This window comes from Dama dama, chromosome 25, assembly GCF_033118175.1.
Source record: "Dama dama isolate Ldn47 chromosome 25, ASM3311817v1, whole genome shotgun sequence".
NCBI classification, from domain to species: domain Eukaryota; kingdom Metazoa; phylum Chordata; class Mammalia; order Artiodactyla; family Cervidae; genus Dama; species Dama dama.
Window position 1 is genome coordinate 18,682,545 of NC_083705.1, and position 19,756 is coordinate 18,702,300.

Here is a 19,756-nt window from a genome sequence, read left to right on the forward strand (position 1 = left end):
GAGGAGCGACTGTCTTAGGCGTCCAGCGCACTGCCTGACTCGAAGCGCCGGCCCGACCAGTGGCGGTACCTCGGACCCTGCGATGGAAGCGTGTCCTCGAGGGCCGGGTAACCAACTGTGGGTGACGAGGCGGCGGAGGTGGGTCTCGAGCGCCCCTCCAGGCCTCGAGTACCCCGAGCTGCTGGCGCTCGCCGCTGCCCGCCCCTGCCAGCCCCTCCCAGGAGTGTGTAGAGCGCGTGTGCAGAGGCGTGCGGAGCCAGCGCAGCGAGGACCATGTTGCTTCCGAACATCCTGCTCACTGGTCAGGGCGCGCGGTGGGGTGGTGGCGAGGGGCTGGGCTGGCCCGAGACGCCGAGTGCTCTGGGGCCTGGCCCGAAGGGGTTCGCTTAGTGTTCTGTGGGGAGGCTCGGCCAGGGCCGCGTGGCGGGGTTGTCGTCGTCCGGGCCTCGGAACTGGGCCCTCGCGGCGGTTTTGCGGGAGGCGGGGGGGAGGGGACGACGAACGTTAATTCTGTTGGCGAGAGGTGGCCTTCTCGGGGAGGCGGAGAGAGGTAGATAGGTCCAGCTCCCTTTTTTGGCAAGCTGCCTAATCTTTCTTAATCACGTTTTTGTTTGTAAAATGGCTGTTGCTTTACTTAGGTAGGGTTGTCTTTGGGTTGGTAGCTAAATAACATAAAGCAGTATCTGGCCCTTACTAGATCTGTTAATGATGGATGCCATTATTAGATCTTGAGGCTTCTTGAGCTGCCTCTCATTTTTCCTTTGTATCTGAGGAGTCAGATGTTTGTGCTGTGGGTGATTGATTTGTCATATACGCTGGCGGAGGTTGCCTCAGGGGCTTTTAAAATTTTAAGAACGGAAGGCATCGACTGAGCATCTCTGGTCGTTTCTTGTCCAGAGATGCTGTAAAATTCCTGGGATGATTGTGGGGTTTCTTCTGGGTCTTTGGACCCAAGCTCAAGGCGCCTGTTATGAATGCGGGGCCCTGAAATGCCGCATAGTGACTTCAAGAATATTATTTCTAATTTAACTCTGAAAATGTTTAACTGTTGCATCACGGGACATTCATGTGAAAATCTAATGGGTGTAGATGCTGTTGCAATACAAAATTGAGGCGCTCTTTGTGGAAACAGCAGTTTTATCTTTTAACAAAACAAGCACACTGGCAGCACAGAAATCTTGTCTGTTTCTGAGAGCAGCAGATTAACGTCAACAAATTAACATTTAGCCTGCTCCTTAAGAGGAAGGTTTTACAACATCTTATTTGTTTGGGTCAGACAGTATCTTAGTTTAATATTAAACCATATCTTCAAAAATGTAAATGTGATCATTTTATTGAAAACATGGTGAGTTTAGGATTCAAACTTGGTGTATTATAGTGGACTGGAAGTAAAATGTTTTCCTTCTAGGTAGACCTGAATTTATTCCTTCTATCTTTAATTAAAATGACCAGATTTTATAATTTTGGCATTAAATCTGAACAGCTGAAAATTAAGGGTATGATTATTTATCTTGAAGTGATATGAAAAAGGGAAGGTGAAGAACAATGTATAGTATTGCCGTTTATGTAGAAGAAGGAAATATATGGTATGTGTATGTATTGATATATATGCATGCACTGTTTATGTATGTACACATGAAAACAAATAAATGGTGGCAGTTTATTTGAGGTGGCTAATTTTATTCTGGGAATTTCCATGCTGGCAAACAGTCTGTGATTGGCATCAGATCCCAAGCCCCACTTGCTCTGGTAAAATCAGATACACTGGGTGAAATTCTGATATCTAGCCAGCTTTGGGTAGTTCATTAGGTTATGGTGTGTGTTTGTATAGGATTGCTAATTAGGAAACTTTTCATTTCAGTTGTTGAGAACCTTAAGGGTAGATCAGTGGCTAAAGTCTAATAAGTATTTCATGAACAGTATTTTTCTGTGGCTTGTCTTACAGGTACACCAGGGGTTGGAAAAACTACGTTAGGCAAAGAACTTGCATCAAGATCAGGACTGAAATACATTAATGTGGGTGATTTAGCTCGAGAAGGTAAGGGACACTTTGGTGTTAGGTTTGTTTATTTAAAAAGTGAGAGAGAAATAATGAAGTATTAGCACTGTATTTGTGAGAAAGAAGAGAACATTTTCCATGAAGGAATTTATGCTCTGTTGGGAACATAGAACATATTGTCTCATGCTGTGTCCTGGTTATTTTGACTGCTGCATCCCCTCTCCAATTGGCTAGCAGTTTTTGTGGACAGTAATAACTGGAACAGCTTCCATGAAGATAGGACCATTTGAATATGAAGAAGAGTATTTTGAGTTGCACTAAGCATATATGTATAGAGAGAAAGATAATCTGTGAGCTTACTGGAAGGACAGAATTTTGAACTCAGGTAGTAGGATATGGCTGTACTATGGTCTTAGATTAGTCTGATAGATGCATGCCTCCAAGCACCTGCACATATTTTTTTTTTTTTTGCACATATTTTAAAGTATGTGTTTTTACCTGTTTTATCCTGGTTTTTCCCAGTCTGATCACTTCCATTATTTGTGTCTTCATCTTTTTATATTCTCTAATGGGTAGACACTCCATAAATTTAAGTAAAGGGAACTTTAAATGTGCCTCATTAAAATTAAAAAGATTTAACATTTTTTAATTTCTGTTTTTAAAAGCTTATATTTAAAAATTTAAAAGTTCCTGACAGTTGCTACTAAAGTAACTATTTTACATTTGATCTAATGTACATATTTTTTTCAAATGATCTAAAGTTTGATCACCGGATATCATGGAGTCTGGCAAGATGGCTTCTCCCAAGAGCATGCCGAAAGATGCACAGATGATGGCACAAATCCTGAAGGATATGGGGATTACAGAATATGAACCAAGAGTTATAAATCAGATGTTGGAGTTTGCCTTCCGATATGTGACCACAATTCTAGATGATGCAAAAATTTATTCAAGTCATGCTAAGAAAGCTACTGTTGATGCAGATGATGTGCGATTGGCAATCCAATGTCGTGCTGACCAGTCTTTTACCTCTCCTCCCCCAAGAGACTTTTTATTAGATATTGCAAGGCAAAGAAATCAAACCCCTTTGCCATTGATCAAGCCATACTCAGGTCCTAGATTGCCACCTGATAGGTATTGCTTGACTGCTCCAAATTACAGACTTAAGTCTTTACAAAAAAAGGCGTCTACTTCTGCAGGAAGAATAACAGTTCCACGGTTAAGTGTTGGCTCAGTTACTAGCAGACCAAGTACTCCCACGCTTGGCACACCAACCCCGCAAGCCATGTCCGTCTCAACTAAAGTAGGGACTCCAGTGTCCCTCGCAGGGCAAAGGTTCACAGTACAGATGCCCACTTCACAATCCCCAGCTGTAAAAGCGTCAATTCCTGCAACATCAGCAGTTCAGAATGTTCTAATTAATCCGTCATTAATTGGGTCCAAAAATATTCTTATTACTACTAACATGGTCTCATCACAAAATACTGCCAATGAAGCATCAAATGCATTAAAAAGAAAACGTGATGATGATGACGACGATGACGATGATGATGACGATGACTATGATAATTTGTAATCTAGCCTTGAAGCATGTAACATGTATACTTGGTTTTGAATGTATTGTACTGAGATTAAACATGCATGCTAGATGTTTCCATGTTGTGTTCTAGAAAAAATAGTATTTAATGAGTAAATATGCTTACTATACTTTTCGATTGAGCTGTTGTGTTGGATTTTCTTTAATAGGATTAGTAATGGTTTCTCGTCAGCCTTTAAGTGTAAAAAATAAAGTTGTAATTCATGTTTAATTGTTGGTACTTTGGCAATTATGTTCTTAGATTTTTTTTTTAACGCAGTTTTCCACCTCATCACCAACAGAATTAGCAGTTGGAAAAACTTGAAGTTGTTGCAGTCTACTCCTTACCACTAGAGTCACTTCTAGTGTTTTCACATGTTTAGATCATAGTATGATCTCTGGTGTATAAGTCACTCTTATGGGCCATTCTTTCAGATTGCTGAAGTATAACTATGTCTGCTTTTTAGAGAGACCACTTGGTCAGGATTTTTAGTTATAGTGAACCTTACCCATTTGGGCTTCCCTGGTGGCTCAGATGGTACAAAATCAGCCTGCAGTGCAGGAGATCTGTGTTTGATCTCTGGGTGGGGAAGATCCCCTGGAGAAGGGAATGGCTACCCACTCCAGTGTTCTTGCCTGGAGAATGCCATGGACAGAGGAGCCTGCCAGTTGCAGTCCATAGAGTCGCAAAAAGTCAGACATGACTAAGTGACCAACATTTATCCATTTAGATTTACCTTTTTCAATTGCCGGAGTTTTTCTTAGGTTCCATTTTTCTATTCCTTTGGTTATATTTAAGGATCCTTGGTTTGTCTCTCAGTATCTCACTCCTTAAAAATTTTAAGTTTTTTCCCAGTTTCCCTTTTTGCAGGTCAGTTATGTATCTTTTGCTCGTATTCTTGATACTATAAACGAGTATCATGCTTATATTTTTAATCCAGGTTTGTTGTTCAAATTATAGTCGATAAAACTTAGGTCTTTATTTGCTACTGTGTGTAGCTTGTCATTCTGCATTTTATACCCATGTGAAATCTGGTTTGTTCCTTTGCCTGTGCAACTTTACTATTTTTGATAAGTGATTTCAGAGTCACACGTGTGCTTGTCGCTGTCATGTCCAACTCTTTTGCGATCTGATAGACTGTAGCCCACCAGGCTCTTCTGTCCATGGGATTTTCCCAGCATGGATACTGGAGTGGGTTGCCATTTCCTCCTCAGAGTTACATACAGGGGTCAATTTCAATCATGTCTTCCAGTTCTCACCCACTCAATGTTCCTAAACTTAATGAAATTATAATCTGTTATGAATAGCACTGAGAGCAACAGTAGCACCGGACCAAGGATGATCCACAGTAAGACGCTGTCCCCTTCACTGAGTCTCTGCTTACACGCAAACCATCTTAGTCGTGTGCCTTGATGGTGCCTGGTCTTGACCGCTCTGTGTTTTATTGATGAGTGAGTTAGATGGACTCTTATAAATGGGACGTTTTTCCTCCTATTATGCCAGATAAAGGATCTCTGGTCTGATTTAACATGTTAGATGATGTGCTTTATCAGATTTTTCAAAATGTACCAGATTTTTTTCCCCCACAGATGCCATTTGAATATATCTGAAAATCTAACTAGGAGATAGTTTGAGATATTCAGCCGCCTCATTTTTCCCCAAATGGTAATATGTTTTAAGGGAAACCATTCAATCTTTTACAAAGCACTGTTTCTCAGTGAGGTGATTTTGTCCTTCAGGGGATATTCTGAGACATTTTTGCTTGTCACAACTAGAGTGGGAGGTTTTCTCCTGATCTCTAATGGGTAGATGCCAAGGATTCTGCTGAACATCCTGCAATTCACAGGATAGTCTCCATCTCCATAACAGAATTCAATTCAGTCACTCAGCCGTGTCCGACTCTTTGATCCCATGAACTGCAGCACACCAGGCTTCCCTGTCCATCACCAACTCCCAGAGCTTACTCAAACTCATGTTCATTGAGTCGGTGATGACATCCAACCATCTCATCCTCTGTTGTCCCCTTCTCCCACCTTCAGTCTTTCCCAGCATCAGGGTCTTTTCCAGTGAGTCAGTTCTTTGCATCAGGTGGCCAAAGTATTGGAGTTTCAGCTTCAGCATCAGTCCTTCCAATGAACACCCAGGACTGATCTCCTTTAGGATGGACTGGTTGGATCTCCTTGGAGTCCAAGGGACTCTTAAGAGTCTTCTCCAACACCACCCTTCAAAAGCATCAATTCTTCGGTGCTCAGCTTTCTTTAATAGTCCAACTCTCACATCCATACATGACTACTGTAAAAACCATAGCTTTGACTAGATGGACCTTTGTTGGCAAAGTAAATGTCTCTGCTTTTTAATGGCTGTCGAGGTTGGTCACAGCTTTTCTTCCAAGGAGCAAGTGTCTTTTAGTTTCATGGCCAAGCTCAAAATGTCAGTAGTATTTCAGGTTTAGAAACCTGCTGTAAGTCATGAGACCAAAACAAAACTGGTTTTAAATGAATGTGTCTAAATGGAGTTTATTGCCATCCTGGTAATCATGTCAAATTTCTGTATTTTTAAGAGACCATCTATGTTGCTTAGAACTAAAGCAGGAAAAATTAGGTGGGGAATTAAGCTTAATAAAACAATAGGGAGTCCTGAATGTGGAGGGACCAAGACTGCTTTTCTTACCCCTGTTCATTCAGTCTGCATTACTCACTGTCGTTTCCCATGTGCAGTCATTTAATTACTCTTGTTATTAGCACCCTTAAATTTTTTTGCCACTAGTTTATCAATCTTCATCCTCTGTCCCTAACCCCAGCATGCTCATGGATCTAGATATTAGACGCATTTCAAATACCTGGCCCACAACACTTAAAATCTTGATGTGTTTCTAACCCAAGGGTTGGAGAGCTACTGCTGGTTTTGTAGGAGCCACTAGCTAAAGAGTAGGCTGTAAATTCTGAAATATTTATTTAATAGTCTGGCCCTTTATAGAAGAAGCTTGCTGCCCCCACTCTAACATCTGTATCTCATTTTTCCCCTCTGTTTAATCACCTACCACTGGAAGACTTTGAAACTAACTATTCCTTGTCCTCTCACCAACACTGCTATCCCAATCCTTTCATCTGATTCTCACCTTCCCACCATATAGCTCTTTTCCTCTGTGATCTTGTAATGCTGCCTCTCCATCTAGTAATCTCATTGACTCAGAACTGGCCAGTTCTTTTTGCTGATGACTCTTAGATTTATAATTAAAACTTAGCCCAATTTCTAGACATCTACTAGATGTAACCATCTGGATAGTTCTGGACATTTCCAAATTAATGTTTCGATGCTCTGAAGTCATCCCTGACTGTCCACTCCTGATTCCTGTCCCGCCACACATACAAATGCATTCACATGCTACCCAGGTGCACTTGGCTTCTGATCTCGATCGTTTAAAAACTGCGTTTGATACCCCTATTCCATTCATAAGACCGTTGATACTGTGTCCCTGGTACCCATGAACCATCCTCAAGACCATTAGTGCTGAATCTCAGTATCTCGTCTAGTTGCCAAGTTGTGTCTGACTTTTTGTGACCCTGCAGACAAGCCCTGCAGGCTCCTCTGTCCATAGGTTTTTCCAGGCAAGAGCACTAGAGTGAGTTGCCGTTTCCTACTCCAGGGGATCTTCCCAACCCAGGGATTGAACCTGTGTCTCCTGAGTCTGCATTGGCAGGCTGATTGTTTAAATACTGAGCCACCTGGGAACAAAGGATCATCTTACCTACCTTTTTTTCCTTAGCTTCAAGTTTCTACTTAGAAGTTACCTCCTCCAGGAAGCTTCCCCAAATATCCTGCTTATGTTCCTTACCTAAAAGATGCCCATCTTATTGTTCCCAAAGCACCATGATCTACAGCATTAAATATTACAATTTCCAGGTTATTTGTCTGTGATCTCCCATATTAATGTAAACTGTTGAAGGACTGAGTTGGTCTTGGTGTTCAATTTGTTCACCATTATATCTTCATTTCCTCTGTAATTACTGGACATGGTGTTTGATAAATGTTTTTTGAAATGAATGTTGGAAAGCTTGGGTTACACTATTTTATTAAAATGTATTAACATGATTTTAAGAAATCCTCGGAGGAGGAAATGGCAACCCACTCCACTACTCTTGCCTGGAAAATCCCACGGACAGAGGAGCCTGACTGGCGGCAGTCCACGGAGGTCGGAAAAAAAAAAAAAATAGAAAAAAATAAAAAGAAATCCTGCATTTCAGCATTGCAATATGTAAAGACTTTTAATAATAAAGTTAATACTGCTATAGTTGTATTTTAGACAACATATTAAAAAATTTTTTTACTAGTCTGGACTTGAAATATGAAGGAACATTTATCTACCCCAGATTCCCACATAGTACAAAATCAGCAGTAGGTATTCTCCATTTTGTGGCATTGTAAAAATGTATATATAATATATATATAAAGTAATGTAAAAATAATGGAGAAATTTAACAACCTAATACTCTATTAAGTTTAGTTACATACTTCAGCCAGTTAGTAAACAAGATTTAACTAATTCACTATTGTTGAATATTTTAAAGCATCTTTTATACTTTTTTCTGGTTAGAAATTCAGAGGTCAAAAAATCTCTGGACAGGACATTTTTCTTGAAAAAATTACAGATTTCCAGGGTGGGCCAGTGCGATGTTGCCGTAAGCCGGTTCCCATGGGTGCAGCGGTGTGATGACCTGTTTTGCTTCAACGACATTTAACTTGGGTCCAATTACAGAAGCTTATGGGATTCCTTACTTAGAGTACCTCGCCCACTGGCTAGAGTACCTCATCGTTGCAGAGGCCCCTGGTGGAGAGCTAATGGGTTATACCATGGGCAAAGCAGAAGACTCAGTGGCAAGGGAAGAAGGGCATGGGCACATTACAGCTCTGTCGCCAGAATTTCGGCACCGTGGTTTGGCTGCTAAACTTATGGAGTTATTAGAGGAGATGTCAGAAAGAAAGGGTGGGTTTTTGATCTCTTCATAAGAGTGTCTAACCAAGTTGCTGTCAAGATGTACAAGCAGCTAGGCTACAGCACGTACAGGATAGTCAGGAGTACTATTCAGCAAGCAACGGGGAGCCGGATGAGGACGCTTACAATATGAGGAAAGCACCATCCAAGGACACTGAGAAGTCCGTCTTACCATTACCTCTTCCTGTGAAGCCAGAGACATTGAATAACCATGAACAGTGGTTCTTAGGCTGATGATGCTCCAGATAGTTCATGGACAATATTATTTTCATTAGATGATCTTGGAGCTCTATTAGGAGAAAAGGGGATCATTTAGCTCTTAAAGACTTCAAGATAATACAGGTTATTAACTTATTTTAAGTCATCTTTTCTACTAGCAATATTATACCTTCTAAAGCTGTTCACTGTAATAAAATCCAATCAAAAAAGGCAGCTAGGTCAGAAGGAATCATTCCGACGGCATGGCTCATAACATACCGTCTACAACATGCTCGGGAAAAGCCTGCTCCAGTCCCCTAAATGCTGTGCCTGAGAACTGCTGCTGTATATACAGTTTTTTATTTTGTATTGAACTTAAGCTTTAAAAGCATATTTGAAATGTATGAATCTAAGATGTGTAATAAAATGTACTGTTGACTCTAAAAAATAATTAACACATTTACAGAATCAATTTACTAAATACATAATGTAACAGTTATAAAAAGGCTCATTTAAATTTGCGTCTCTTTAGTAGCTAGGAACTTCCAGCTTTTTTTCATGTATTGTTTACTAATTATCTTTTCCATTATGTGTGAATTGTTTTCTTGTTACTAAGTTACTTTTTTCAAGATATTTATATAATCTACATTTCAGTCCTTTGTCCTAGTATAAATATTTCTCCCTGCTATTTAAAAAAAAATTCTTCAGAGATTTAACGTTTTATTTATTTGAATCAGTTATTTTTTTCACAAACTCAAATGAATCATTCCTTTGTAAGTTTAGTTTTCCATTAGTTATCTTTGGAATGTAGTAATTAACTTTGTAATCCACCTAGAATTTGTGGTGTAAAGTAAGGGTTTAGATTATTTTCTGTATTGTTAACCAGTTTTCCCCACACCAAGACAGTTTAACTTTTTAGCAGGTAAGAGTTTCTGGTAGCTGCACAGTAACCCAGGAAGTCAGAGGTCACACTAGGGTGCCAGAGAAGTGGTTCATGTGCTGAGAATCCGTCCACAGACCCTCCCGGGAAGACAGTTAAAACTGCCTCTGTGCTTCCACTAACCCTCAGGGACCACCCTTTGGTCACTTCAGAACTTATGCTCATTTTAAGCTTATTTCAACCTGTGCCAGATTATTAAGGGGAAGAGGTAGAAGACTATAGCATGCTTTTTGAGATGGCTAAAAGGATGATCTAAGTCTGCCTCTAGAGTACATACCTCCTAGGGGTTCAGGGTGAGGGTGGGATTGGTATGTCTCACCTCCTTAAGACACACTTCATTTGAAAGAAAAACTAATTTACTGGAAAGTTTTTATGTTAGATTTAAATTTGCCTTCTTTATGCCTGCCCCCATCATTCTTGTTTTACCTTCTGAAGTTTAACCCTTGGCTTTTGGGGATGCTGGAAATCTAGACGTTCAAGAGCATCTGTATACTGACTTTCCTCCCCCAAGCCCCATGCATTTGTGACCTCAGTGACAGAGGGTTCATGCGTGGGATCAAGCACCAGTTGTTGCTTTTAATGAGTTTCATATCCTTGGCCTAATAAGTTTGGAACTTAATCTGCTGTTAATGTATGTGAGTGTTTGTATCCCTCTCACCACCAATCTGTGGCTCAACAAAACTAATGTTTTCTTCTTATAGCAGTACAAATACCGAAGTTGGTTCTCTGTAGATGGTTTCAGTTTTGAAACCATCAATAGCTAAAGTGGTTGCAGATACACTGTTATCCAGATTTCCTTCTAGACAAAATTCTAATTTATCAGCATTGCTCATTATATTCGGTGTCCATGTGACACTGTTGTATTAATGCCCTCTCTTATCTCTAAAAAAGTAATTGAAAATTACTGAAAGTTACCAAGAGAAGACTACTTTAATATTCCAATGTAAATCTCTTTTAGGGCAGTTATATGATGGCTATGATGAAGAATATGACTGTCCCATTTTAGATGAAGATAGAGTAAGTACAATTTTGTTAATAAAGTATACATTTAAAAAATTTAATAGAGTTGACCTCAGGTTTTTTTTTTTGATTGCATACTGAGGTGATAATATTTTTTTAGCTTATTTACTTTATTATTTTTTGACCTCAGTTTTTAAAAGAGTATTCATCTTTATCTTTTCCCTTTCTTACAGGTAGTTGATGAGTTAGAAAACCAGATGAGTGAAGGTGGAGTTATTGTTGATTACCATGGCTGTGATTTCTTCCCTGAACGCTGGTTTCATATAGTATTTGTGCTGAAAACAGATAACAGTATTTTGTACAAAAGACTTGAAAATAGGTAAGAAAGGAAAAACATTAAATTCTTAAAGTATTGTATAAACTTTTACTCAGATTCCTGAAGTTGGCAAATGCTAACATCAAAAAGGTTCTATTTGAAAATGTGACTACTTGATATTTTGTTCCCATCATAAACCAAGTTTGTATAGACCAACATTCTGAACCTAAGAGAAAAAGATGTATTTGTAAAACACAAGCAGTAATTTCTGAGTAAATGAAGAGCCTAACTGGCAGTCTGATTCAGTAAAAAGTACTGTATAGCAATGCTATTTAGTCATGCTTTTCCTAATGTAAAGCTTCTCTAGGAAAACAGCCAAGACAACAGCATATTCTTTGCTATGGAATGGACATTACCCACTTAAATCATCCTCACAATAGAAATGAGAACACTTAGAAAAACTAACAAGATAAATTAACCTTTCACAATATATTTGAGTTCTTCCTTTCCAAGAGAGCATCAGGCTTAATCCAGAAAACCCAAAAAAGCAAAGTTTTATGGAAAACATTTACCTACTGTCTTTTGATTCAAGCTGTGGCAAAGGGGAAATTTTAAAGGAATTTAGAGAAGTTTCTGGAAGGAAAATTCCACAAGTTTGCCTAACTAAGGTCAGGTTCAGAATTTGTGTTCTCAGTGTCATAGTCAGCTCTGACTGAACACCATTGAATGTGTGTGTGTGTGTGTGAGTCGCACTCTTTGCGACCCCATGGACTGTAGCCTGCCAGGCTCCCTCTGTCCATGGAATTCACCAGGAAAAAAGACTGGAGTGGGCTGACATTTCCTTCTCCAGGGGATCTTCCCAACCCAGGGATCAAACCTGGGTGTCCTGCATTGCAGGCAGATTCTTTACCATCTGAGACACAAGGGAAGTTAATCCTTGCACAAAAATATATAGTATGAAATATACAGGGAAAGTTGGGTGGGAATAATACCTGAAGCTTTCATCATCTTTCTTTAGGCAGGAAAAGGCATTAAGAATATTTGAACAGAGAAGTAATAGAGACAATATGGTAAATATGCCTTTTCTCAAAAACCATTTAACATTTTTATTCAAAATTAAAATGTTATGTAAATAAAGATTAAAGTATGAGAAAGGCAGTCTTGTTTTAACCATTGAAAAAATTAATCACTTATTTAATTTTTTTTAAAGAAAAAACCTTATTGAAATAAATTCACATACCATATGAATTGTACAACCCATTTGAAGCATACACTTCAGTGGTTTCAATGTATTCACAGAGTTGTATATCCATTATTATAACCAATTTTTTACAATGTTCACGACCTCCCCACCTCAGAAAAACCCATACCCATTAGCGGTCACTCCTCATCTCCCCTCAGTCCCCAGTCCTGGGCAACCAGTCATTTACTTTCTTTCTCTGTGGATTTGCCTATTCAGGACTTTTTATATAAATGAAATCACACAAAATGTGATCTTTTCTGTCTGACTTCTTTTATTTAGCATAATGTTTTCAAGGTTCATCTGTATTGTAGCATGTACCGGTACTTCTTGTCTTTTTATTGCCAAATAATATTCCATTATATGGATATACCACATTTTATTTATCTGTTTATCAGATTATAGACATTTGGGTTGTTACAACTTTTTGGCAATTATGAATAATGCTGCTATGAACATTCATGCATGTGTTTTTCTGTGAACATTATGCATTCATTCATTTATCTTGGGTATTGACGTTTCTCTAGGAATAGCGTTTCTGGGTCACATGTTAAATAGCTATGTGTAACTTTCTGAGAAACTGTCAGACATTTTCCACAGTGACTGCACCACTTTACATTCCCAGGAGTAGTGTATGAAGCCTCCAGTATTTTCACATCCTTGTTATTATCTTTGATTGTAGCCATCCTAGGGGATGTGAAGTAGTATCACATTGTGCTTTTCATTTGCATTTCCTTGATGTCTAATGATATTGAGTGCCTTTTCATGTACTTATGGGCCATTTGTATATCTTTTGGAAAAATATCTATTTAGACCTTTTCCCCAATTTTTAATTGGGTTATTTGGCCTTTTTTACTAAGTTGTAAGTTTTTTTATGTATTTTAGATATAAGTCCCTTATCAGATATAAGATTTGCAAAAACTTTCTCCCACGCTATGGGCTGTCTTTTCATAAAGTTAATCACCTTTTGAGTAGTTCAATCTAATTTTGGTTGTTACAAAATTGGATTAATTTGAGTCTGAATTGTCCTTACTCATTTCACTAGCTAGTTGGATAATTTATATCTTCCTAAAGATTATACAAGTTATTGGGGAGGGAGGTGGAAGGGGGGATCGGGATGGGGAACACATGTAAATCCATGGCTGATTCATGTCAATGTATGACAAAAACCACTACAATATTGTAAAGTAATTAGCCTCCAACTAATAAAAATAAATGAAAAAAAAAGATTATACAAGTTAATTTTTTCAGCATCTTTGGAACTGGTAAACTACAGATACATCTGTGTGATCTAGTACCCAATTAGTATATGATATTCTTTATCATGTGCATTTTATTTTATTATATGCATTTATTTGTTATATCTGTCTATATCTTAATTCCTCTAACTTTTAAAATTTAGAACCATAACTATAGACTGTCTCATAGCTGTGCATCTGGCTCGAGGTAAGTAGATGTTTGCTAATTGAATGGCTGACAAATTGGAGGGGGAGGAATGCCAACCTATTATTTCCAGGTAAAGAGACTAAGAAGTATTTTTGTGTGATTTTTCATGTGTTCAAAAAGTGTATAGGTTCAGAAGTGTCCAGTTTCTAATTTGTTCCTAAAACTAGTTAATGCCATTCAGATTATCTCCTCTTTGCCTTCTAGGGGTTATAATGAAAAGAAACTAAAAGATAATGTTCAGTGTGAAATTTTTCAAGTTCTTCATGAAGAAGCCTTAGCATCCTACAAGGAAGAAATAGTGCATCAACTGCCGAGCAATAAACCAGAAGATCTAGAGGATAATATCAATCAGATACTGAAATGGATTGAGCAGTGGGTCAAAGATCACAGTTCTTAACAAGAATGGCCACTGCACAATCACTCTTGATATCTCTCTGCTAATGTCACATAAATTATCCAGTTATCAATAAAACTTTCTTATTGAAATTGTGCTGTTAGACTAGGAGGTGGATAGTATAAAGGTGTATGTTTGGGTTTTTTTCTCTATGAGAAAGCTAAACTCGAATATAATAAATAATACTATTAAGGATTGAGAGTTAAAACTGTAAAAGTTTATTACATAAGAAAATCAAGATGATCTCTTAAAACACAGGTTAAAGATAAAGCATCAATTTTCCTTTTTTCTTTTTTCTTTCTTTCTTTCTTTCCATTTTGCACTCTGTATAGATTCAAAATGTTCAAAAGCATATACAGATGGTGCCCAACTTAAAATGTTTCAGCTTAGGATGTTTTGACTTTATGATGGAGCAAAAGCGAGAACATACACACTAGAAATTGATAGCTTATGGTGAATGATGTCTGATTCATGATCTCTGAAGAAGATTTAGCTTCGGGGACCAGGGACCAGGCTTGATCACTCAAGAGCTTTTGTGTAGCAGAGTGTTAGTAAAGTATCAAAAGGACAGAGAAAGCTTCTGACACAGACATCAGAATAGTCTAAGCAAGAGAGTTACATACTTTTAAAATTAGTTATTACAATAAATCAAAAGAATGTCTCAAGGTTGTAAAGATCTTCCTAGACCACTCCCATAATTTACATTTTAAGGTAACAGGATTAGCCAGAAGGTTTTCAAGAAGGAGAAACTGTCCTCAAGCTGGATACATTGTTGTTATATAATCCTTACTAAGTAACTAAGTGTTAGCCAGTCAGTCCTGCACTACTGGGATCCCATGGACTGCAGCCCACCAGGCTCCTCTGTCCATGAGATTTTCACTAAGGAATGTAGAAAAAAACGTTTGTTCATTCCTCCTCCTTGAGAATTCCCTCTTTTCCTCAGGGACCCTGGACTTACTATCAACCTACCCAGGAATTGACTCTCTCAAAATCATGCTTTGAATTTTTATCTTTTCCTGGGCTAGCGATCTGCTTGCAGCCTGTTACCTGTGATGGTGGGGAGTGGGGTGGCTGCAGCTCCCAGTCAGCCAGGTGATAATGAGGGTAAACAACTGAAAAAACTTTCCACCATTCTGTACCATGTAACTGTTCTACTTTTAACTTTCAGTTCAGTAGTCAATAAATTACGAGACAGTTAACACTTTGTTATAAAATATGCTTTATGTTAAGATGATTTTGCCCAATTGTAAGTTAATGTAAGTATTCTGAGCATATTTAAGCTAGGCTAGGATGGGAGCTTCCCTGGTCATCCAGTGGTTAGGACTCTGAGCTTCCACTGCTAGGCGTGTGGGTTCACCCCTGGTTGCAGAACTAGGATCTCACATTCCACAGTGTGTGGGGGAAAAAAAAGGTAGGCTAGGTTAAGCTGTGATGTTTGGTAGGTCAGGTGTATTAAGCACATTTTTGACTTAGGATATTTTCACTTATGATAGATTTATCAGGCTGTAACCCTGGCATAAGTCAAGGAAGATCTGTAGGCTTCCCTTTCAGGCCACCCTGTTCTTTAGTCACTGCTGGATTACCTCCCTTTAGGAAAGAATGTTACTGGTTTGGATATGTGTGTGCTTTTTTTAAGCATATGATAGCATACCATGCAAACTGTTCCATCATTTTTTTTTCATTTAATATATTTTAGATATTATACCATCTTAGAACATACAGTCCTTCCTATTCTTTATTAAGCTGTAATTCACATATAAAATCTGCTATTTTAAAGTGTACAGTCCATTTTAGAAATCGTATTCACAAGATTGTGCAACTACCCCATTCTGTAACACTTTCATCACCCCAACCAAAAGACATCCCATACCTATTAGCAGTCACTTCCCATTCTTCCCTTCTCCTCAGTTCAGTTCAGTTCAGTCGCTCAGTCATGTCCGACTCTGCAACCCCATGAATTGCAGCACGCCAGGCCTCCCTGTCCATCACAAACTCCTGGAGTTTACTCAAACTCATGCCCATCGAGTTGGTGATGCCATCCAGCCATCTCATTCTCTGTCATCCTCTTCTCCTCCTGCCCCCAATCCCTCCCAGCATCAGGGTCTTTTCCAACAAGTCAACTCTTCGCATGAGGTGGCCAAAGTATTGGAGTTTCAGCTTCAGCATCAGTCCTTCCAATGAACACCCAGGACTGATCTCCTTTAGGATGGACTGGTTGGATCTCCTTGCAGTCCAAGGGACTCTTAAGAGTCTTCTCCAACACCATAGTTCAAAAGCATCAATTTTTCGGCGCTCAGCTTTCTTTGTAGTCCAACTCTCACATCCACACATGACTACTGGAAAAACCACAGCCTTGACCAGACGGACCTTTGTTGGCAAAGTAATGTCTCTGCTTTTTAATATGCTATCTAGGCTGGTCATAACTTTCCTTCCAAGGAGTAAGTGTCTTTTAATTTCATGGCTGCAGTCACCATCTGCAGTGATTTTGGAGCCCCAAAAAATAAAGTCTGACACTGTTTCCACTGTCTCCCCATGAGGTGATGGGACCAGATGCCATGATCTTAGTTTTATGAATGTTAAGCTTTAAGCCAAATTTTTCACTCTCCTCTTTCACTTTCATCAAAAGACTTTTTAGTTCCTCTTGCTTTTCTGCCATAAGGGTGGTGTCATCTGCATATCTGAGGTTATTGATATTTCTCCCGGCAACCTTGATTCCAGCTTGTGCTTCTTCCAGCCCAGCGTTTCTCATGATGTACTCTGCATAGAAGTTAAATAAGCAGGGTGACAATATACAGCCTTGACATACTTCTTTTCCTATTTGGAACCAGTCTATTGTTCCATGTCCAGTTCTAACTGTTGCTCCCTTCTCCTAGCCCCTTGCTATCACTAGTCCACTTTGTTGCTATAGATTTGCATATTCTGGAGATTTTATATAAATAGAATCATACAATATGTGGTTTTTCGTATCTGGCTTCTTTCACTTAGTATAGTGTTTTCATGATCATCCATGTTGAAGCCTTAATGAGTACCTCATTTATTCCACTGTATGGCTGTTCCACATTTTGTTTATCTGGTCCATCAGCAGCATAGTATCCATTTTGGGTATTACGTTTTATGCACATTAGTGCACAAGTTTTGTGTGGATGTATGTTTTCAACTCTCTCGGATATAGCAAAGAGGGAGATTGCTAGGTCATATTGCAACTGAGTTTAGCATTTTGAGGATATGCCAAAATGTTTTCCAAAGTGGTTGCATTACTTTATATTCTCACCATCCATGTGTTGGGGATCTAATTCTCCATATCCTTGCCAACCTTGCTACTGTTCACCTAATAGCCATCCTATAGATACACAGTCGTAGCTTCATTTTGGTTTTGATACATTTCTCTAATGACCAATGATGTTGAGCATCTTTCCATGTGTTAGTCATTTGTATATCTTCCTTTGGATCCCTAATACTTTTTTGTTTGTTTGTTTTGGCCAATCTATGTGGCTTGTGGGACCTTAGTTCCCTGACCAGGGATCGAACCCACTCATGGCCCATGCAGTGGAAGCATGGAGTCCTAACCACTGGATCACCAGGGAATTCCCACTAATCTGTTTGGAAAAGACAATATTTTTTTCACTAGGATTCACTAAATTCTCTTGTCAAGTGATTTCTACTAATTATCCATCCTAACACTAACATTGTCTCATAATAAGATGTTCCGTCAACAAAACAAATAATTGAATCTAATACAGAACTATATACATTGTAAGACTCTTACAAATATAAATATGCTTATTAATTTCAGGACAAGCTTTTCATGTAATTCTTTCATGACAATGCTTTAACATTTATAGTTGTTTGGGAAAAAAGTCTTAAAAATAAACCTTATTGTTTGTCTCTGGTTTTGTCCAAATCTACTTGTAAACTTTTTGTTTAAATAGGCAGTGTGATGTAAACCAAACTTAAGGAGATAAAAGTGTGGCAAATTTTTAATCATTTTGTATTTCTGTGAATGAGAGTTCTTAACATGATTTATTCAGTTTCTCAAAAGTGTCCTGGGACTTCCCTTGTGGTCCAGTAGTTAAGATTCTGGAAGATTTATCAGGATGTAACCTGTAGGGAGCTCCACTGCGGGGAGCACAGGTTTGAAAGTGTCTTAATAAGCTTTGACATGTGCATAAACAGTCATTTTTCCCCCTTATGCCCTTCTTGGTATATTTTTATTTTTGTGGGCTTTGAAATAAGGTATTGGCCTTAGTGGGGCTATATTTCTTCTGCATTCTAAGCATGTCCTACCACCAGTGCCTAACAACATTTGAATTTGTGGTTAACACAAGAGTCAAGTCTGCAGAGAACTATTTATTCTTTCCAGTTGAGCGGGGAGAGGGCAAGGTGGAAAAAACACTTGTCTTGGGGGACTTCCCTGGCAGTCCAGTGGTTAAAACTCTGAGCTTCCACCACAGGGCCATGTGTTTGATCCTTGGTTGTGGAACTAAGATCCCACATGGCATAGTCAAAAAGCAAAACCCTGTTCTTAATAACTCTGGTTGCTCTGTATGTGAAAAACAAGATCATGGAAATTATGCCTGTGCTTTTACTAAAGATTTAGTTCCTTAATCCTTTCGATGATATAAATTCCTTTGACAGTCATGTAAGCTATGAACCCACTTCCTTCAAGGAAATACAGATCTACATACTAACAAAATGTTATATTTTTAAAAGATTTATGGATCCCTAAAATCCATCCAGAGGTTTATTTTTTAAGCAGTTTATTTTTATGGAAGGGGAGATTAGAAAAATATAATTTGTTAAGTGAGACTAGTGAATAAAAAGCAAGTTGGTCATCCTAGAAGTCCTAGGCAGTTCATTAAGCAAGAAAATAAAAGATGTACAGAGCTTAAAGGAATAAATGAACTATTCTCAGTTAGCATTGTTTATGCAGAAATTCCAAAGAGAATCCACACAGAAGCTACTTGAATAAGTCACATTAGTAAGGTCACAGGATACAAGACCAATACAGAAAAGACAATGCATTTCCATACAGTAATGACAAACAATTGGAAATTAAAACAACAATACCATAATTTTAAAAAGCATTACATACTTTAGGTCTAAATCTAACAAAATATGTGCAAACTGCATGCAGAAAACTAAAATGAGAAATCAAAAGATATCCAAATAGGTGGATATACCACGTTTGTGGACTTCCCAGGTGGTGTTAGTGGTAAAGAACCCACCTGCCAATGCAGGAGACATGTCCAGATGCCCCGGAGGAGGGTATGGAAACCCACTCTAGTATTCTTGCCTGGAGAATCCCATGAACAGAGGCGCCTGGAGGGCTACAGTCCATAGGGTCATAAAGAGTTGGACACGACTAAACCAATTTAGCATGCACACACCGTGTTCATGAATTTCAAGACTCAATATTATTAATGTCAGTTTTCTCCAAATTGATGTATAAATTAAATTCCAACATATTTTTTAAATAAAAACTGATAGGCTGAATCTAAAATTTATATTCTAGAAACTAGAATAACCAGACAATGATGAAGAAAAACCAAGTCGAAAGACTTAAAGTAACTGATTTCAAGATTTGCTGTAAAGAGTAAAGTCAGTCAGTGTGGTATTAGTGGAGGGATGAACACATACAATGTGATCTCAGGTGGCCTCAGACTGCAGCAGCTTGAAGCAGGATTTAGATTCCC

At 38.6% G+C, this 19,756-nt stretch overlaps 2 protein-coding genes and 1 pseudogene across 2 annotated transcripts; all 3 read left to right on the plus strand.

The window, feature by feature from the left end:
* The first annotated feature begins 69 nt into the window (after positions 1-69).
* AK6 (adenylate kinase 6) lies at positions 70-17,948 on the plus strand. Its single transcript, XM_061129617.1, has 5 exons — positions 70-301; positions 1,946-2,038; positions 10,666-10,724; positions 10,901-11,046; positions 13,874-17,948. The coding sequence occupies exons 1-5, from the start codon at positions 274-276 to the stop codon at positions 14,064-14,066; spliced, it is 519 nt and encodes a 172-aa protein (XP_060985600.1). The 5' UTR covers positions 70-273; the 3' UTR covers positions 14,067-17,948.
* Positions 257-3,807, plus strand: TAF9 (TATA-box binding protein associated factor 9). The gene is made up of 3 exons (XM_061129616.1): positions 257-301; positions 1,946-2,038; positions 2,761-3,807. The coding sequence occupies exon 3, from the start codon at positions 2,778-2,780 to the stop codon at positions 3,573-3,575; it is 798 nt and encodes a 265-aa protein (XP_060985599.1). The 5' UTR covers positions 257-301; positions 1,946-2,038; positions 2,761-2,777; the 3' UTR covers positions 3,576-3,807.
* LOC133046694 (N-alpha-acetyltransferase 20-like) lies at positions 3,945-10,589 on the plus strand (annotated as a pseudogene).
* Positions 17,949-19,756: the final 1,808 nt, after the last annotated feature.

Excerpts from the sequence above, each read along its gene's own strand:
- AK6 (XM_061129617.1), top strand. The coding sequence starts at position 274 with ATGTTGCTTCCGAACATCCTGCTCACTG. Across the intron at positions 302-1,945 it reads TCCGAACATCCTGCTCACTG|GTACACCAGGGGTTGGAAAA; the intron begins GTCAGGGCGCGC and ends CTTGTCTTACAG. Across the intron at positions 10,725-10,900 it reads CCATTTTAGATGAAGATAGA|GTAGTTGATGAGTTAGAAAA; the intron begins GTAAGTACAATT and ends CCTTTCTTACAG.
- TAF9 (XM_061129616.1), top strand. The coding sequence starts at position 2,778 with ATGGAGTCTGGCAAGATGGCTTCTCCCAAGAGCATGCCGAAAGATGCA.